The 15,066-nt window shown below is 36.7% G+C and overlaps 1 protein-coding gene and 1 long non-coding RNA gene across 2 annotated transcripts; one reads left to right on the plus strand and one right to left on the minus strand.

The window, feature by feature from the left end:
• Positions 1-4,287: 4,287 nt before the first annotated feature.
• LOC145011605 (Leucine-rich repeat receptor-like protein kinase family protein) lies at positions 4,288-7,210 on the plus strand. Its single transcript, XM_078970345.1, has 2 exons — positions 4,288-6,673; positions 6,764-7,210. Exons 1-2 carry the CDS (start codon positions 4,366-4,368, stop codon positions 7,099-7,101), a joined length of 2,646 nt encoding a protein of 881 aa, XP_078826471.1. The 5' UTR covers positions 4,288-4,365; the 3' UTR covers positions 7,102-7,210.
• A 6,259-nt stretch (positions 7,211-13,469) lies between these two features.
• Positions 13,470-14,829, minus strand: LOC145008543 (uncharacterized). The gene is made up of 3 exons (XR_013663532.1): positions 14,712-14,829; positions 14,527-14,585; positions 13,470-13,823 (listed from the first exon to the last, which is right to left on the minus strand). It is a non-coding gene; the product is annotated as an uncharacterized LOC145008543 (long non-coding RNA).
• Positions 14,830-15,066: the final 237 nt, after the last annotated feature.

Consider the following 15,066-nt stretch of genomic DNA (forward strand, 5'->3'; position numbering starts at 1 on the left):
TTTTGGCTTTTCAATGAAAGATAGATTTTTCCTTTGTTATTCAATACCATCAATTTTAAGAAAAATATATGAGATTTTAAAATCAAACCCCAACTACATTTTGAAAGGAATGATTGGAAAGGTTGAAGAAACATTTGCATGTGGGTAGCATGACCAATGTTGGTCATTACATTACATGCCAAAGTTTACCCAACTTTGAAGGGTTGAACACTAATCTCAAATTGTTGATTGGTCTTGGATTCTATGTTAATTTACAACACGCTTATATTAAAACTGATAAACAATTGTTTCGTTATTTGTTTTCATATACGTAATCTTATACTTTCGAATGGCTTTAAATAATATAATATGCACTTAATTTGAGTTATGTGGTGTTTAAATTTCCATTATTTTTAATGTTTTCTTTACAAATACGAATATACGGCAGTACGACACCTTCGTTTTTTTCTTTAATCTTTACTAAAGGTTTTGGTTCATTAATGTTCTATTCTATTTATAAACAGAAGTCACGGAACAAAGCATTAGTAACGATCAAAGTTCTAAAAATCTCGTTGATTTATGACTTTAAGGTTTGTACTCAACGTTGTGTTTTAACAAAATACCATCTTAAATCATATATTATATAAAAATGAATAATATAGAAATTATATATAAAATTATTGATTATATACAAAATCGGCGTCATAAGTCATGTTTTACAAACAACATGGCTCGTCACAACTCGTTAAATATTGATGCTTGACATTGTCGTTAAATCACTACCTAAAGTTATTCAGATCCTTAGGAATGATACTATTTTTCTATAAATCCAATATATTATATGATAAGTTTTTAAATAAATTTATAAAGATGTACCGATTCATTTATTTGTATAATTTTGATAAATTCTTGATAAAATATCTTAGGTCATCTCCAAACCTAAGGTTGTTAAAATCGATATCTTATATAAGATCGTTTTTTGCTTTGCAAGATCGTGTTCGTAAGATCGAATCAGATCGTAAGACCGCACCAAAAACATTTTAAAACATAAAAAATACATATACATTCATCAATTAATCATCCAGTTAACAATAAATACTTTAAAACATAAAAAAATATATATTTTTAATATATTATTTTACAATAAACAATTCAAAAGGGGTATTCTACGTAGTCACTCCAAAAAATATATTTGATTTATTTTTAAAAAACAATTTAGCGATTCTACCGAAAAACTATCAAAGTAAGATTATGATCAACTTACATAGGTGAGTTCCTACGATCCTATGATCAGGATTACGATTTTAACAAGCATGTCCAAACCTATACTAAAACTTCAATTTTATACTAAGTTTTATATTAGGTTGCTCCAATTTAAACCTAAACTTAACATCAAATAGATTCTTGGTAACAACGGCAAACGCAAGAATATGCATTTTTCCGAACAAATATAATAACATAAAAACAATTAAAATTTCGAGTGCATTAAAGACACATTCGTTATTGCTTCGGCAAATTGATGTTTCCATGGGTAAACTATTGATATAATAGCATGTTTTAAGATCAAACATGGGTAAATTTCATGGTCAATTGGGTAAATTTCATGGTCAAATTGGTTATTTCATGGGCAAATTATTAATAATCAGAAACTTATATATTTTAACAATAATATAGATAGTGTTTTAGTAAACTATAAACTATGGTAACTAGTTTCACATACACATAACAAATCAATGAATGTAACAACATGAATATAATGGGTGGCAAACTATATTCTAGGTAATAAAAATTTCAGATTGATTATAAAGTTATAATTTATAGCCCAACGTTGAATACATTTTAAATTAAAATTTGACCAAAAAAACCTTTTCCTCATCCCTTATATGTGTACAATGAAATAAAATATATGTGCAATGAAACTATACTTTGTTAGTAAAAAAATACCAAAAATTGACCAAAAATACATTTTCCTCGTCCCTTAAATAAAATAGGAAAATCTCTAGAAAAGTCCTAAAATTTTAGTCCGATTTTATGAAAAAGTCCCAAACTAAATTTTCTTTATAGAAAAGCACAAACTACCGGCTAAAACTTCAAAAAACCATTTTTGGCCGGATTCGTAGATTTAGTCGATATTCTGTCATTTTTTGTTAGTTTGCTCAAAATATTATGACTTTTTGAAAATTACCCGATAACCAAAATATTAAGACTTTTCTGAAAATTTTTATGGAATTAATGGATATTATTATTAACAAATCATTTATAAACATAACAAATATTTTTTTTATTATAAACAAAGGAAATACATTTGTTTCTAATTTCTAGGAATAGAATGGTCGACTAGGTCTATTGTTTTTGACCACTTTAAACTCCTTATGTTCCTCCTATGTATCGTTGTGAGTGTCATAAAGAGATGTATTATGCACGTTTCTTCAATTAAATACAAGAGTTGATAATATTGATTAATACATAATCAATAAGTGTCTTCTTTCTATTAAATGTGACGCCATAGGATCACATGTTATTAGAAAATATCATTACATAATGATTCTTGAACATATAGATATTTCATTATGTTCTTTAATGTAAATACCACCTAACATCCATACATTATTCGGTAACAACCATCAAAGTACAAACATAGTGAAAAATAAACATTGAACGACAATTTAAATAGATAATCACCCTACACTTTTTCAATATAAACTATGATTCACGATTCACTTTTTCATATTTGATACATGTGTGTTAGCCTATGGTTGTACCGTGTGAGGTATGGATGTTGGGTGGTAGTTAGGTTAAACAACATAAGAGGAACACCAACATTAGAGGAACACTCACTGAGTACATCTCACCATTATACCCACAACGATGCATAGAAATAACATAAAGAGTTTGATGTCATCAATAAGAAATAGAGAAGTATTTAGATTACCAATTTATTTCTAAAAATTAGCAACAAATGTATTTTCTTTTTTATAATAAAAATATTTGTTATGTTTATAAATGATTTGTTAATAATAATATCAATTAATTCCATGGTAATTTTCAGAAAAATCCAAATATTTTGGTTATAAGGTAGTTTCCGAAAAAGTCTCAAAATTTCAAGTAAACTTACGAAAAAAGACAGAATACCGGTTAAATTTGCAAAATCGGCTGAAAAGGGTTTTTTCGAAGTTTTAACCGGTATTCAGTGCTTTTTTGTAAACAAAATTTAGTTTAGAATTTTATCATAAATTGGATTAAAATTTAAGGATTTTTATGAAGATTTCCAATAAAATATATTCACAATGAAACTATACTTTATTAGTAAAAAAAAAAAAAAAAAAAAAAAAAAAAAAAAAAAAAAAAAACAACAACTACCATGGAAAAGAAACGTGGTGGACGTATTCGGTGAATCATAAAAACATAAGTGTTGGCAGTTGACTTTTTCAGCTTTTAACCACTTAAAGTTAAAGCAAACTGCTTCGTACAGTCAATAGTTCAATACTTTCATACCATTAAATTTCATTTTCCCTCACGATTTTTTTTCCCATTTCTTTTTCATCTACACATTATTTATAAAGTTCAAATAAAATTAAGAGCTCTAAAATTAATTCTATATATAATTAAATAGTTTACAAATAGCTAATTTTATTATTAGAAAAGGTTAATGATGTCAAACTTTAGTGAACTCCTGTCAACACCCCCCCCCCCCCCCCCCCCCCCCATCATATTAAAGAATAAGTACATATTATACAAATGTGTGTAAAATAAATTTTGAATGGTCCATACAATTTAATCTAATAGTTTTTATTTATTACAAACATATTATTAAAACATCATATGTATTTTATTTTCATATTCTATCGTTACATAGTAAACTTAAGAACTATCTATACATTAAAACCGATTTAAAAAAATATTAAAATTAAATTAATTGGTAGCAATACGGAAAAAAAATCCAACGTTAAGCTTTTACCAATTTAAGGATCAAGCTTCTTAATATGTTTTACTAATTAAAATTTTCTACATGTCATTTGTACAATTTAAAAATATGTAACCTGGACAACGAGTAGAACGTTTAATTACTAACAAATAAATAAAAGAACTTATCTGAAAATGGTAAAATACTTGTGTGTTTTTATATTTTCCTATGAAAATGGTAAAGTTTTACATGTATTTCGAGATATGTATTTTAATATCATTAATAGAAAAGGCAAAGGAATAAAAAAAAAAAAGGAAGAAGAAAAGTCTCCCTGCATAGCTTTTCACGGGTACATAATACTACATACAAAAAGACAAACCCCGTAGCTTACTCCTAAATTTACTTATGTCACTCTCACTTCACAGAATCACTTTATTTCCATTATCAAACACCTTCTCTCCTTTCTCTTTCTTGCTTCTCCAATGGCTTCTCACTGCACACTCTCACTCTCACTCTCACTCATATTCCTCCTAGTCTTCACCATTAATGCTTCTTCACCATCATCGTCATCAACTTCTTCAGAAGCAGATATTCTGTTAACTTTCAAATCCGCCATTAATGATCCCATGAACTACCTCTCATCTTGGTCCAACACCACCACTACTCACCACTGTAACTGGACTGGTGTCACCTGTACCACCACCACCACCACCGTTTCATCTCTCACCCTTCAAAATCTCAATCTCTCCGGTGAAATCTCACCTTCGGTTTGTCAACTCTCTAATCTCATTACCCTTAACCTAGCTGATAATTTCTTTAACCAACCTATTCCTCTGCATCTTTCCCAGTGTTCTTCTTTAAACACTCTTAATCTAAGTAGTAATCTCATCTGGGGTACAATCCCAGATCAGATTTCTCAGTTTAAATCTCTCAAGTTTCTTGATTTGAGCAAAAACCATGTCGAAGGGAAGATACCAGATGGAGTTGGGTCGTTACTGAATCTTCAAGTTCTTAATCTTGGCAATAACTTGTTGTCAGGTAGTGTCCCTAATGTTCTTGGAAACTTTACGGAGTTGATTGTTCTTGATTTGTCTGAAAACCCTTTTATGGAGAGTGAGATTCCGAGTGATATTGGGAAGCTTTTGAAACTTGAGCAGGTTTTGTTGCAAAGATCTGGTTTTTATGGTGAAATACCGAACTCTATTGTTGAAATGAAGGAGTTGACAATAGTTGACCTCTCTCAGAACAATCTTACAGGTGTTTTACCTTCAAGAATCGGAAGCTCTTTCGAAAAGTTGGTTTCTTTTGATGTTTCACAAAACAATCTTTTTGGGTCTTTCCCAGACGGGATTTGTGAATCCCCTGGGCTTACAAGTCTCACCCTTCATACAAACTATTTCAATGGAACATTACCCAATACCTCAATTGCTAATTGCATGAATCTTGAAAGGTTAGAGCTTCAAAACAATGGCTTTCATGGCGATTTCCCAAACAACTTGTGGTCATTGCCTAAAATCAAGGTTATCAGAGCCGAAAACAACCGGTTTTCTGGTGAAATACCTGATTCCATATCAATGTCTTCTCAATTAGAACAAGTTCAGATAGATAACAACAGTTTCATCGGCAAAATCCCTCATGGTCTTGGCATGGTTAAAAGCTTGTACAGATTCTCCGCCTCTCTTAATGGCTTATACGGTGAACTTCCACACAACTTTTGCGATTCCCCACTAATGAGCATCATCAATTTCTCCCATAATTACATTACTGGTGAAATCCCAGAGCTAAAAGAATGTAAAAAGTTAGTTTCTTTGTCTTTAGCAGATAACAATTTTGTTGGCGAAATCCCAGAATCGCTAGGAGATTTACCTGTGCTAACTTACCTTGATCTTTCCCATAATAATCTCACAGGTGAAATCCCCCTTGAGCTTCAAAACCTGAAACTTGCCCTTTTTAACGTATCTTTCAATAGACTATCAGGTAGAGTCCCTTCCTCATTAACCGCAGGACTTCCCGCATTATACGTAGAAGGAAATCCCGATTTATGTGGGCCCGGATTGTCAAATCCTTGTTCAAAAGATGATTCTCAGCACAAAATAGCCGGGATTTCAAAATTGGCTTGCGCATTGATCTCCTTAGCTTTGTTAGCTGGGATACTGAGTTTAGCATTTGGGTTTTATGTTCTTCGGAGATCGTCAATCCAAAAATCTGAAACGGGTATTTGGAGATCCGTTTTCTTTTATCCACTTCGAGTTACAGAGCAGGATTTGATCATGGCAATGGATGAAAAGGCTTCTAGAGGTAGTTCTGGAGGTATTGGAAGAGTTTACATTGTAAACCTACCTAGTAACGAGCTTATAGCTGTGAAGAAGATAAACAATATCAGAAACCAATCTTTTAAAACTTTGAAAACGGAAGTGAAGACGTTAGCCAAAATCAGACACAAAAACATAATCAGAATCTTGGGGTTTTGCCATTCGGATGATTCAATATTTTTGATCTATGAATGTATGGAAAAAGGGAGTCTTGGTGATTTGATAAGCAAAGGTGACTTCCAATTGGCATGGAGTTTTCGCTTGAAAATCGCCATTGGAATTGCTCAAGGATTGGCTTATCTTCACAAGGACTATGTTCCTCATTTGCTTCATAGAGATGTTAAGTCCAAAAATGTTCTTTTGGACGCTGAATTCGAGCCAAAGCTCACGGATTTCGCATTGGATCGGATTCTTGGTGAAATTACATTCAAGTCCTCCTTGGATTCAAACTCATCATCTTCCTGCTACATGGCACCAGGTATACAATACTACAAACCATTAACCATATCCCATAGTTTGTGTTTTCTTCTTGTTTAGATTCTAATTATCACATACAATTTGAGTGCAGAATTAGGGTACAATAAAAAGGCTACCGAACAAATGGACACATACGGATTCGGTGTCATCTTACTAGAACTTGTAACAGGTCGAGCAGCTGAACAAGTGGAATCAAATGAGGAGTCTCTTGATGTTGTGAAGTGGGTAAGAAGGAAAGTTAACATAAGTAATGGGGCAGTTCAAATTCTTGACCCGAAAATTTCGTGTTCGTGTAAAAAAGAAGCTTTGGGAATGCTTGAAATAGCTCTAAAATGCACATCGGTTATGCCTGAAAAACGACCTTCTATGTGTGAAGTCGTGGTTGAACTTCGGTCTATTGGCTCAAAGAATTATGCCTCTGAGTCTTGATTTTGTTGCCATTGGTTTGATGTTCCAACCAAGAAACAATGATATATCAAGTTTATGTAAATTATGAGTTTGAATTGCTTTATACAATATATCCTTTTGTTTTTATCTCTATATGGTCGAAAAGCTTGGGTGAACAAACCAAGAAAAACCGTGATTCCAGTCCAAGTGCTTAACAAAACGACATTTTCTTTAAGATTCCGATTGTTATTCAGTACAAGAATAAGTTGTATTGATATCAACTTGGAACTAATGTCAGCAAAGGAGAAAAAAATGCAAAAAAAGAAAAAGAAAATGCAATTCTTTGTCCCACAAAAAAGGTGAGAGGGAATGGTGTTTTATTTTTTAAGAGGTAAAATATCTAAAGATATCGATTATATATTTATATATTTACTATTTAAGAATAAGAGCTGGACCTGAAAATTTTTTGTTTGTTTTTAAGGTATGCAAGTTGTTAAAATAAACAGTTTATTTATTTATTTTTTATTTTTAAACTTAAAAAACTTTTTTTTTCTTAATTAATTTTTATCAATAGTTATCTATAGTTTATTAAAAAAAACTAAATTGTAAATTCAAAACAATATTCATATATATAAATAGAATCACTCAACTAATTTAACTTGTTTTTAAAAGTATTTTTTTTTTACGAAAATGATCTTTATTGTAAAATTTATTAAACCATCTATGAGAAATTATCATTAAAAGGAGTTAGGGTCCGTTTGATAGTGAAATGATTGGGTTCGGTCAGCAATTTTGATTGGTTCGGTCTGTAACACCCTGTTCTTTAAGTGTTTAACTATGAGTCCCTGAGATTTTAGAGGAAGGGTAATTTTGGTCATATTTCGGAAAATGGGTCGATCAAGACCGCCATGGTGGAGTATTTTGATGAGCGTTATGCGGCTCTCACGGAGACGGCTGCCGCGGCGGCTACAACGGCTGTAGCAGCGGCAGCGGGAGGAGCTAGTAGAGGTTTTCAGTATCGGAACTTCGATAATACGAAGCCTCCCACCTTTGATGGAGTCCAGGATCCGATCGTTGCTATGAGATGGTTATCAGACGTGGAGGGGTGTTTCTTCACGTGTTCATGCCCTGCTGATCAGAGGGTAAGGTGTGCTCTGAACCTGTTAAGGCTCGGGGCAAAGGATTGGTGGAGATTGACCACGGGGTCATATTCGAATGCGCAGAGGGCTGTGGTTTCATGGGATCAGTTCAGAGATATGTTCAGCACTCGTTATGTTCCGCAGGTCGAGAGGGAGAGGTTGGCTCAGGAGTTCCTTGAGCTGAAGCAGGATTCAGAGTCGGTAACGGAAATCACCAGGATGTTTACTGAGAGGGCGATGTTTTGCCCTGAGTTCACTTCGGAGCAGGCTCAGATGTCCCGATATCTGAGCATGCTAAAGAGAGACATCAGACAGTTTGTGTCCGCGCAGAGGTGCGAGACCTTGTTGGAGTTGCAGGAGGTCGCCAGGCGGCGTGAGTTAGAGATTGAGTTGCAGTTGCGTGAGCTGAGGCAAGCTCCGGTGCAGTTGCAGCCGGCGACGAAACGGTCTAAGACCGTTGATTCCAGGATGGGAGATCAGGGCAGCCACGTTTGTGGAAAGTGTGGGAGGGGTCACAATGTAGTTTGTCGGTCCGGTGGTGCATGCTGCAAGTGCGGAAAGGAGGGGCACTATGCGAGGGATTGTCGGCAGTCAGTGCCAGTTCGGGATTTGAGAATTTGTTATCATTGTCATCAGGTTGTGCACTTGAGGGTCAATTGCCCACAGCTTGTTGCAGGACCGGTGCAGGCTCCAGCACCGGCCACTTTGAGGATCACAGGTGGATGTCAGGGTGGAGCAGAGCCCCCAAGGGCTCAGGGCCATGCTTTTCAGCTTTCAACAGAGGAGGTCAGAGCAGTACCGGATGCATCTGCCGGTATGTTCCTTTCTTGATATCTTGTTATCTTGTGATTATTGTGGAAGTGTTATTATCTGTTGGTCTTGTTGTATGGGTTTTTCGTTTTGGTATCTGTTGTTCCTTGAGGGTTGGTTTGGTTATGGGTTAGTGTTTTGGGTTTTCGCTGGTTATCATTGTGAGGGTTATTGGCGGATGTGGCGTCGGTTTGAATGTCGGGTAGCATCTGCAGTCTGAGGAGTGGATAAGTGAATAATGGGTTCCTTTCGAGCGGGATGATCAGTGTGGAAATGTGTTTTTGCGAAGGTTGCTAGTGCTAGTGGGAATCAGTCCACGTGTAAGTGTTGGGTTTTGTGCAAGGTTATTTTGGGAGGTCGGTGATAGCGACCGGTGGTTGATAGTCAGTGCCCTAAGTGGGGGAGAATTGGAAATTCTCCGGATGATCGATAGGCTTGGGAGACTGTTTAGCTGCTTGGGATTCGGTGGTATTTCTTTCGGCTGAGAGCAGGTTGGTATGGGTGAGTAGCAGACGTGCGGGGCGGGATATAGACCTATGGCATTGATTGTGAAGGGCCTGGGATCAGGCTAGGATCGGGTATGTATGATGGAGATAGAGTTCGGAACCCCTAGAGGGCTAGAACAGTATGCATGAGAGGATATCCCGGAGAGATAACTCGGAGTGATGAATGTTAGTTGAGCGGTCTGGATAGACTGAAGGCCGGTAGGCGTACCAGTCAGGCCGAAGGCTCGAGGGACAATCCAGCCAGACTGAAGGCCCTGGAGGGTGGCCCAGATTGGCTGAAAGTTTTGACAGTGGTCCAGATTGACTGAAGACCTGGTGAGGTGGCCCAGTCATGCTGAAGACTCTGCAGGTATTATTGGATCGGTTCGAGGAAATGGGTTGGGTATGTTGTGATGTGTTAGCATTAGAAGGTCTGGCCCCGGGTATTGATTGTGATTAGTGGAGATGGTGCATGGACTCGAGATTCCTTGCGAGCAGGTTCAGGACATGGGTGTTGCATGGATAGCGGTCATGCTAAGGGAATGTAAATTCACGGAAGTGGGAATAACAGTGCAGGGTTATGATGGGAGTGGTCAAATTATGGTCATTGAGCAGCGAGATTACCGCAGTGGTATGGGAGCACATCCGGGGTGGATGGTTGCTGAGGCTCGGCAGGAATGCATGGATGGAATTTCGGAATTCCAGATAGATTTGTTATGTGGTGAAAATGCATCTGGAAGGGTGTTTGGAAGTGTCAGCATTGTATCGGGGTTTCCTAACACGAGGACACTAGAGTCAGTTTGGTGCGGTTATGAGATTGCGGTGGAGAACTCGTGGGAGTTTCTCTAGGGATGAAGCCGTGTCATCCTGTCAGTAAGAAAGATAAAGTTGGGTGTCGGATTTCGATGGTTGAGTCTTGGTTAGCCTGGTTCGGTGAATGCCAGGCGGTGCATTGCAGGGATAGTTTCGGAGTAGAGTTGTCGCAGGCTTCGAGGACAAAGCCTAATTTAAGTGGGGGAGAATTGTAACACCCCGTTCTTTAAGTGTTTAACTATGAGTCCCTGAGATTTTAGAGGAAGGGTAATTCTGGTCCTTTTTCGTGAAATGGGTTCTATCCGAGAAAGCTTCGGGCTGTTGTATGTTGTTAGAAGCATTGGGCTTCTTGTCACCCTCGTATGAATATAAAGTTATTTGGGAGCGGGTTTAGATTAGAGGAGTTGCGGTGTTTTGAAGTTGATCATTGTTGTAGTTCTTTGTGGAGCAAGTGGGGAAAAGGTCCCATGCATGCATGCAATTAATGGTGAAGTTTGGTTGGGTACACCCAGCGTAAGCTAGACGTACGCCCAGCGTAATAGGGTGAATGATGCGGGTTGGCCGGGTGAGTACGCCCAGCGTACTAGAGGTACGCCCAGCGTACTCTCAGAAACTCCAAACCCTAATTTAGGGTCAGCCACTATATAAGGAACATGTTGGTTCACCCCTTAGCCTCCTTATACTCATCCTTAACCTCAGAAAACCCTAGAAGACCCGTATTCCTCCATTGTTGGGTGTGTTTGACCTTAGGAAACTCTTTTTGGCAAAAGAAAGGCTTGAAGGAGAAAAGAGGAGTTGTCAAAGAAGAAGAAGAACGTGTGGGGCTTGTAGATCTAAAGAGATACCACCCTTTGGAGCTTGTTTGAGGTATAAAGTTTCTTGCTTGACCTTCATATTGCATAGATCTATGTATTTTGAAGCTTTGTCACCATTCTTGTCCCAAAAGTCCTCACCTTGTTGCATATTTCGATTTGGTCAAGATTATCCGTCCTTTCAGACCTTTGGAGAGGTCTTGAGTGATAAAAATGAGGTCGCAAGGGCTGTGGTTGTTCCATGTATGAGATATATAGGTCTTAATGGATTAAGACCTTAGATTAAGAGCTTAAGGATGTCCCAAGTGATAAAGTCTGAGACTTTATGAATTCTAATCATATTTGACCTATGGATCTGAAGTTTGGGCTTAAGAGCTTAAGCCATTAAGAGGTTAAAAGGACTTTATGAGCACTGCAGTTATGCCCCGCGTAACCTCTGAGTACGCCTCGCGTAGCGGGCCAGTGCCCCGTTTTCTTTTGGAGATCATTGCAGTACGCCCGACGTACCAAGGAGGGTATGCCCAACGTACTCCTCCTGTGGACTTCAATTTTGGGCCTTTTGAGTTTGGGCCATTTGTGGGTTGTTGGTGTTTGGGCCAAGTCTGGAAATTATGAATAGAGTATTTTGGGCCCAATTAATGTTATGGGCATAGGATCTAGGCCCATTTGGTGAAGTGGGCCCAATTTGGTAAATTGGGCTAATGTTGGACTTGGAATGAGATTTGGAATTTGGTCTTGGCCTGATAAGTGAAAGTATGATTGACCTAATGTTTATTTTGTGATGATGGTTAGTTCGGGATTTGCGGTGAGTTGGTGATTCGAGAGCCTGCTTCTTCAGTTCAGAGTATCGGCATTCGCGAGGTGAGTTATCCTCACTATATCGACAGGGTCTAAGGCACCAAGGCCGGCCCTTTATTGGAATGAGATTCGGATATGGTTATGTTATTGCTTGATATGTCTGCATCCTGGTAGCTAGGAATGTATATTCTAGAGACCTGGTTAAGGTTGATTTCCCGATATATAGAGTGATGCTATGCTAGTGACCGGTTAGGTCGGTATCCTGGTTAGGGTAATGATATGTTATGTGATCTGCTTGATCGGTTTGTGGACTATGACTGTTATATGATTGTATGTTATTTGCACATGGTTTTTTGGACTGGAGTTGGGTTGAGGCGGGTCCTGCTTTGTGCTGTAGGCCAAGATACCCAGGGCGGACCGGTTGTTCCGAAGGCCCAGCGAGCGGTTCGGATATGCTGTATGCCCCACGAAGGCGTACCAGACGTGCTGAGGCTCAGAGAGTGGACCAGGCCGACTGAAGGCCCGATGCGGGCGGACCAATCATACTGTAGACTCGAAGAGTGGACCAGGTAGGTTGAAGGCCCGGTGCGGGCGGACCAACCACACTGCAGACTCGAAGGACATGACTAGACACGGAGGGTGGACTGAAGGTCGATACAACGGACCAGTCACACAGTAGACCGATATGCATGGTTGTTCTATGTTTTGTTATGTTATGTATGCTATTTATGTTATGGGCCGGAAGACAATATGTTATGGATCGGAAGGCAATATGTTTTGGACTGGAAGGTCGTAGCCTGGAAGGGCGTATATGTGGTTGGTATTCTGGGGATATCTCACTAAGCTTTCGGGCTTACAGTTGTGGTTTAAATGTTTTTCAGGTTCTTCAGGAGACCGTGGCAAGGCGAAGGCGTGATCGTACCGCTCCACGTGTTTATGTTTATGACATGATTATGGGAATGCTCTGATAATAAATGTATTGAAAACCTTTTGTAATAACGTTATTAAAATGGATTGTCTTTGAAAAGTTTAAATTGTGTTGAAATTTTAGGTCGTTACAAGTTGGTATTAGAGCCTTGGTTTGAGTGAATTGGAGGAACATTTGTGTGAATCCAGTCTCAAATCAAGGAGAGTTTTTAAAAGAGGAATTAAAATGGTTTTCAAATTAAGTAAAAAGAGGACGCGGAGGTACGATCAGCCGGAGCCAGTAAGTAACCCCAAAATACCATACATGATAATTGTTTTCGAGTTTTGATAGAACAGCATGCTAGTACTAGGGTAGGGATCTTCAGGATTTCAGAAAAATATTGTGTCAACTTTGAAGAAAGTGAGGATGTTACAAGTATCTACTCGTATAAGGATATATCCTTTTTCCAAAACACATGTTTTTTTTGGACTCACCCATTTCCATAAATACCGATCTACCTCTTTCCTTGCATCAATTTGTCTGGTCATGGATACTATGTTTTTGGTATAATATTGTTATAAGGAAACTTAGATTATGGTCTTTAGTATTTCTTATATACGACTCATGTCGGTTTATACACATCCAATTATCATTCAAACAACCATAGAAATTATATTCAATATATTTCAACATTGTCTAACAAATGCAACCTAAAAGCACTAAAAACATTTAATCGTCAATTATCATACAAATGACATTAAATGTTACAATTTTGTTTTCACAGATGAAAGACTTGGATCACTAGCAAGTGATAAATAGACGATTTATCATGATATATAAAAGATTACGCTGCTTCGAATCAGATTTTTCCAGGGCTTGGAGGGTCATGTTTATCATTTGGTCCGGTTCCTCCATAATCCATGGTTTCAAGATCCATCCTTCGTGTGGTTGACCTATCAAGCTCCATGTTCTCTCCATGACTTGTCATGTCAATTTCATCCTATAATCGTCAACATAATAAACACTTAGCAAAAGAATCATGCATTTTGTGAAAACTAAAAAATATGTTTAAGTAAAGTCACTAAATAGACCAAAATGAGGTGTTATATCAATATAACTTATAACATATGGTGACTACATTTTATACATTTATCGTAAAATAATTTTCTATCTGTGAAACTGGTTTCTAACAATTATTTTGCAAAATATGAATTATTAATACCCTTTTTTTTTGGCCAAACCTCTATCAGTGTCTTGTGAAATTATTTTATGAAAATAACTAATTTTTAAAAGACAAGTTATAAATATATAATGAGTTTATTCATATAAAAATCTGGCAAATTAATTTTATTGAATTCTTTTATAATAGCTACCAAAACATAGTGGTCTTATAACGTATTTGAAGGCTATAATAATTCAACGTTAAATTTTTAAATCCAATAACAAAACTAAAAAAATAGGTTTGTTGTTTTATTGAGTTTGCCTCAACGATGAACCGGAATTTGAGGAATCTCATTCTCTTTTCCTTCAAAAAATTTAAGGTTTTTAACTAGTAAATACTAATCTCTAAGATTATATTAACTTAAATTCTTTGGTTTTCGATCTTAGTTATAAGTTTTTTAACTCGACTGTTTAAAACAAGCAGCAATTTCTCAAGTAACAAAAGATAAGTTGTAATCATCTTTTTAGAGTTGAGAGAGAACCTGCAAATGTATTTCTTGGACTGTAACTCCTCTTTTTATCCATTTGAAATCTCCCGTTCCTTGAAACCAAAACCAACAAAAAGACTTCGTTTAATTTGAGATGAAAACAATCAACTTCATAGATCTTGAACACGAATCTCACACTCAGATTTCTATATAAACGAATGAACTAAAGGAAGGCTTACTTGATGCACTTGAAGAGATGATGAAGCCCATGAACAATAGAAGAAAACAAACAAAACCAGCCTTGGAACCTTTCATGTTTGATTGGTGTTTTGAAAGGGAGGAAGGTGGGAATTTAAGTTGCATATATATGAATAAACATATCCAGACAAAAACATGTAATTAATGGTGGGTCTCATAGACAAGACCGGTACCCCACATCCACAAAGTCAACTTCTCTTCTAATCTATAGCTTTAACCATTACAATAATTGAATCTATATTTATTACAATTGTGTTAACCATTGAGCTCATTGTTAATATTACAGTTCATGATCTCGTATATTGGTGCGATGCAAATTGATAAGTGTTTATATAT

This window comes from Lactuca saligna, chromosome 8 (assembly GCF_052625555.1).
Source record: "Lactuca saligna cultivar CGN05327 chromosome 8, ASM5262555v1, whole genome shotgun sequence".
Lineage (NCBI taxonomy): Eukaryota > Viridiplantae > Streptophyta > Magnoliopsida > Asterales > Asteraceae > Lactuca > Lactuca saligna.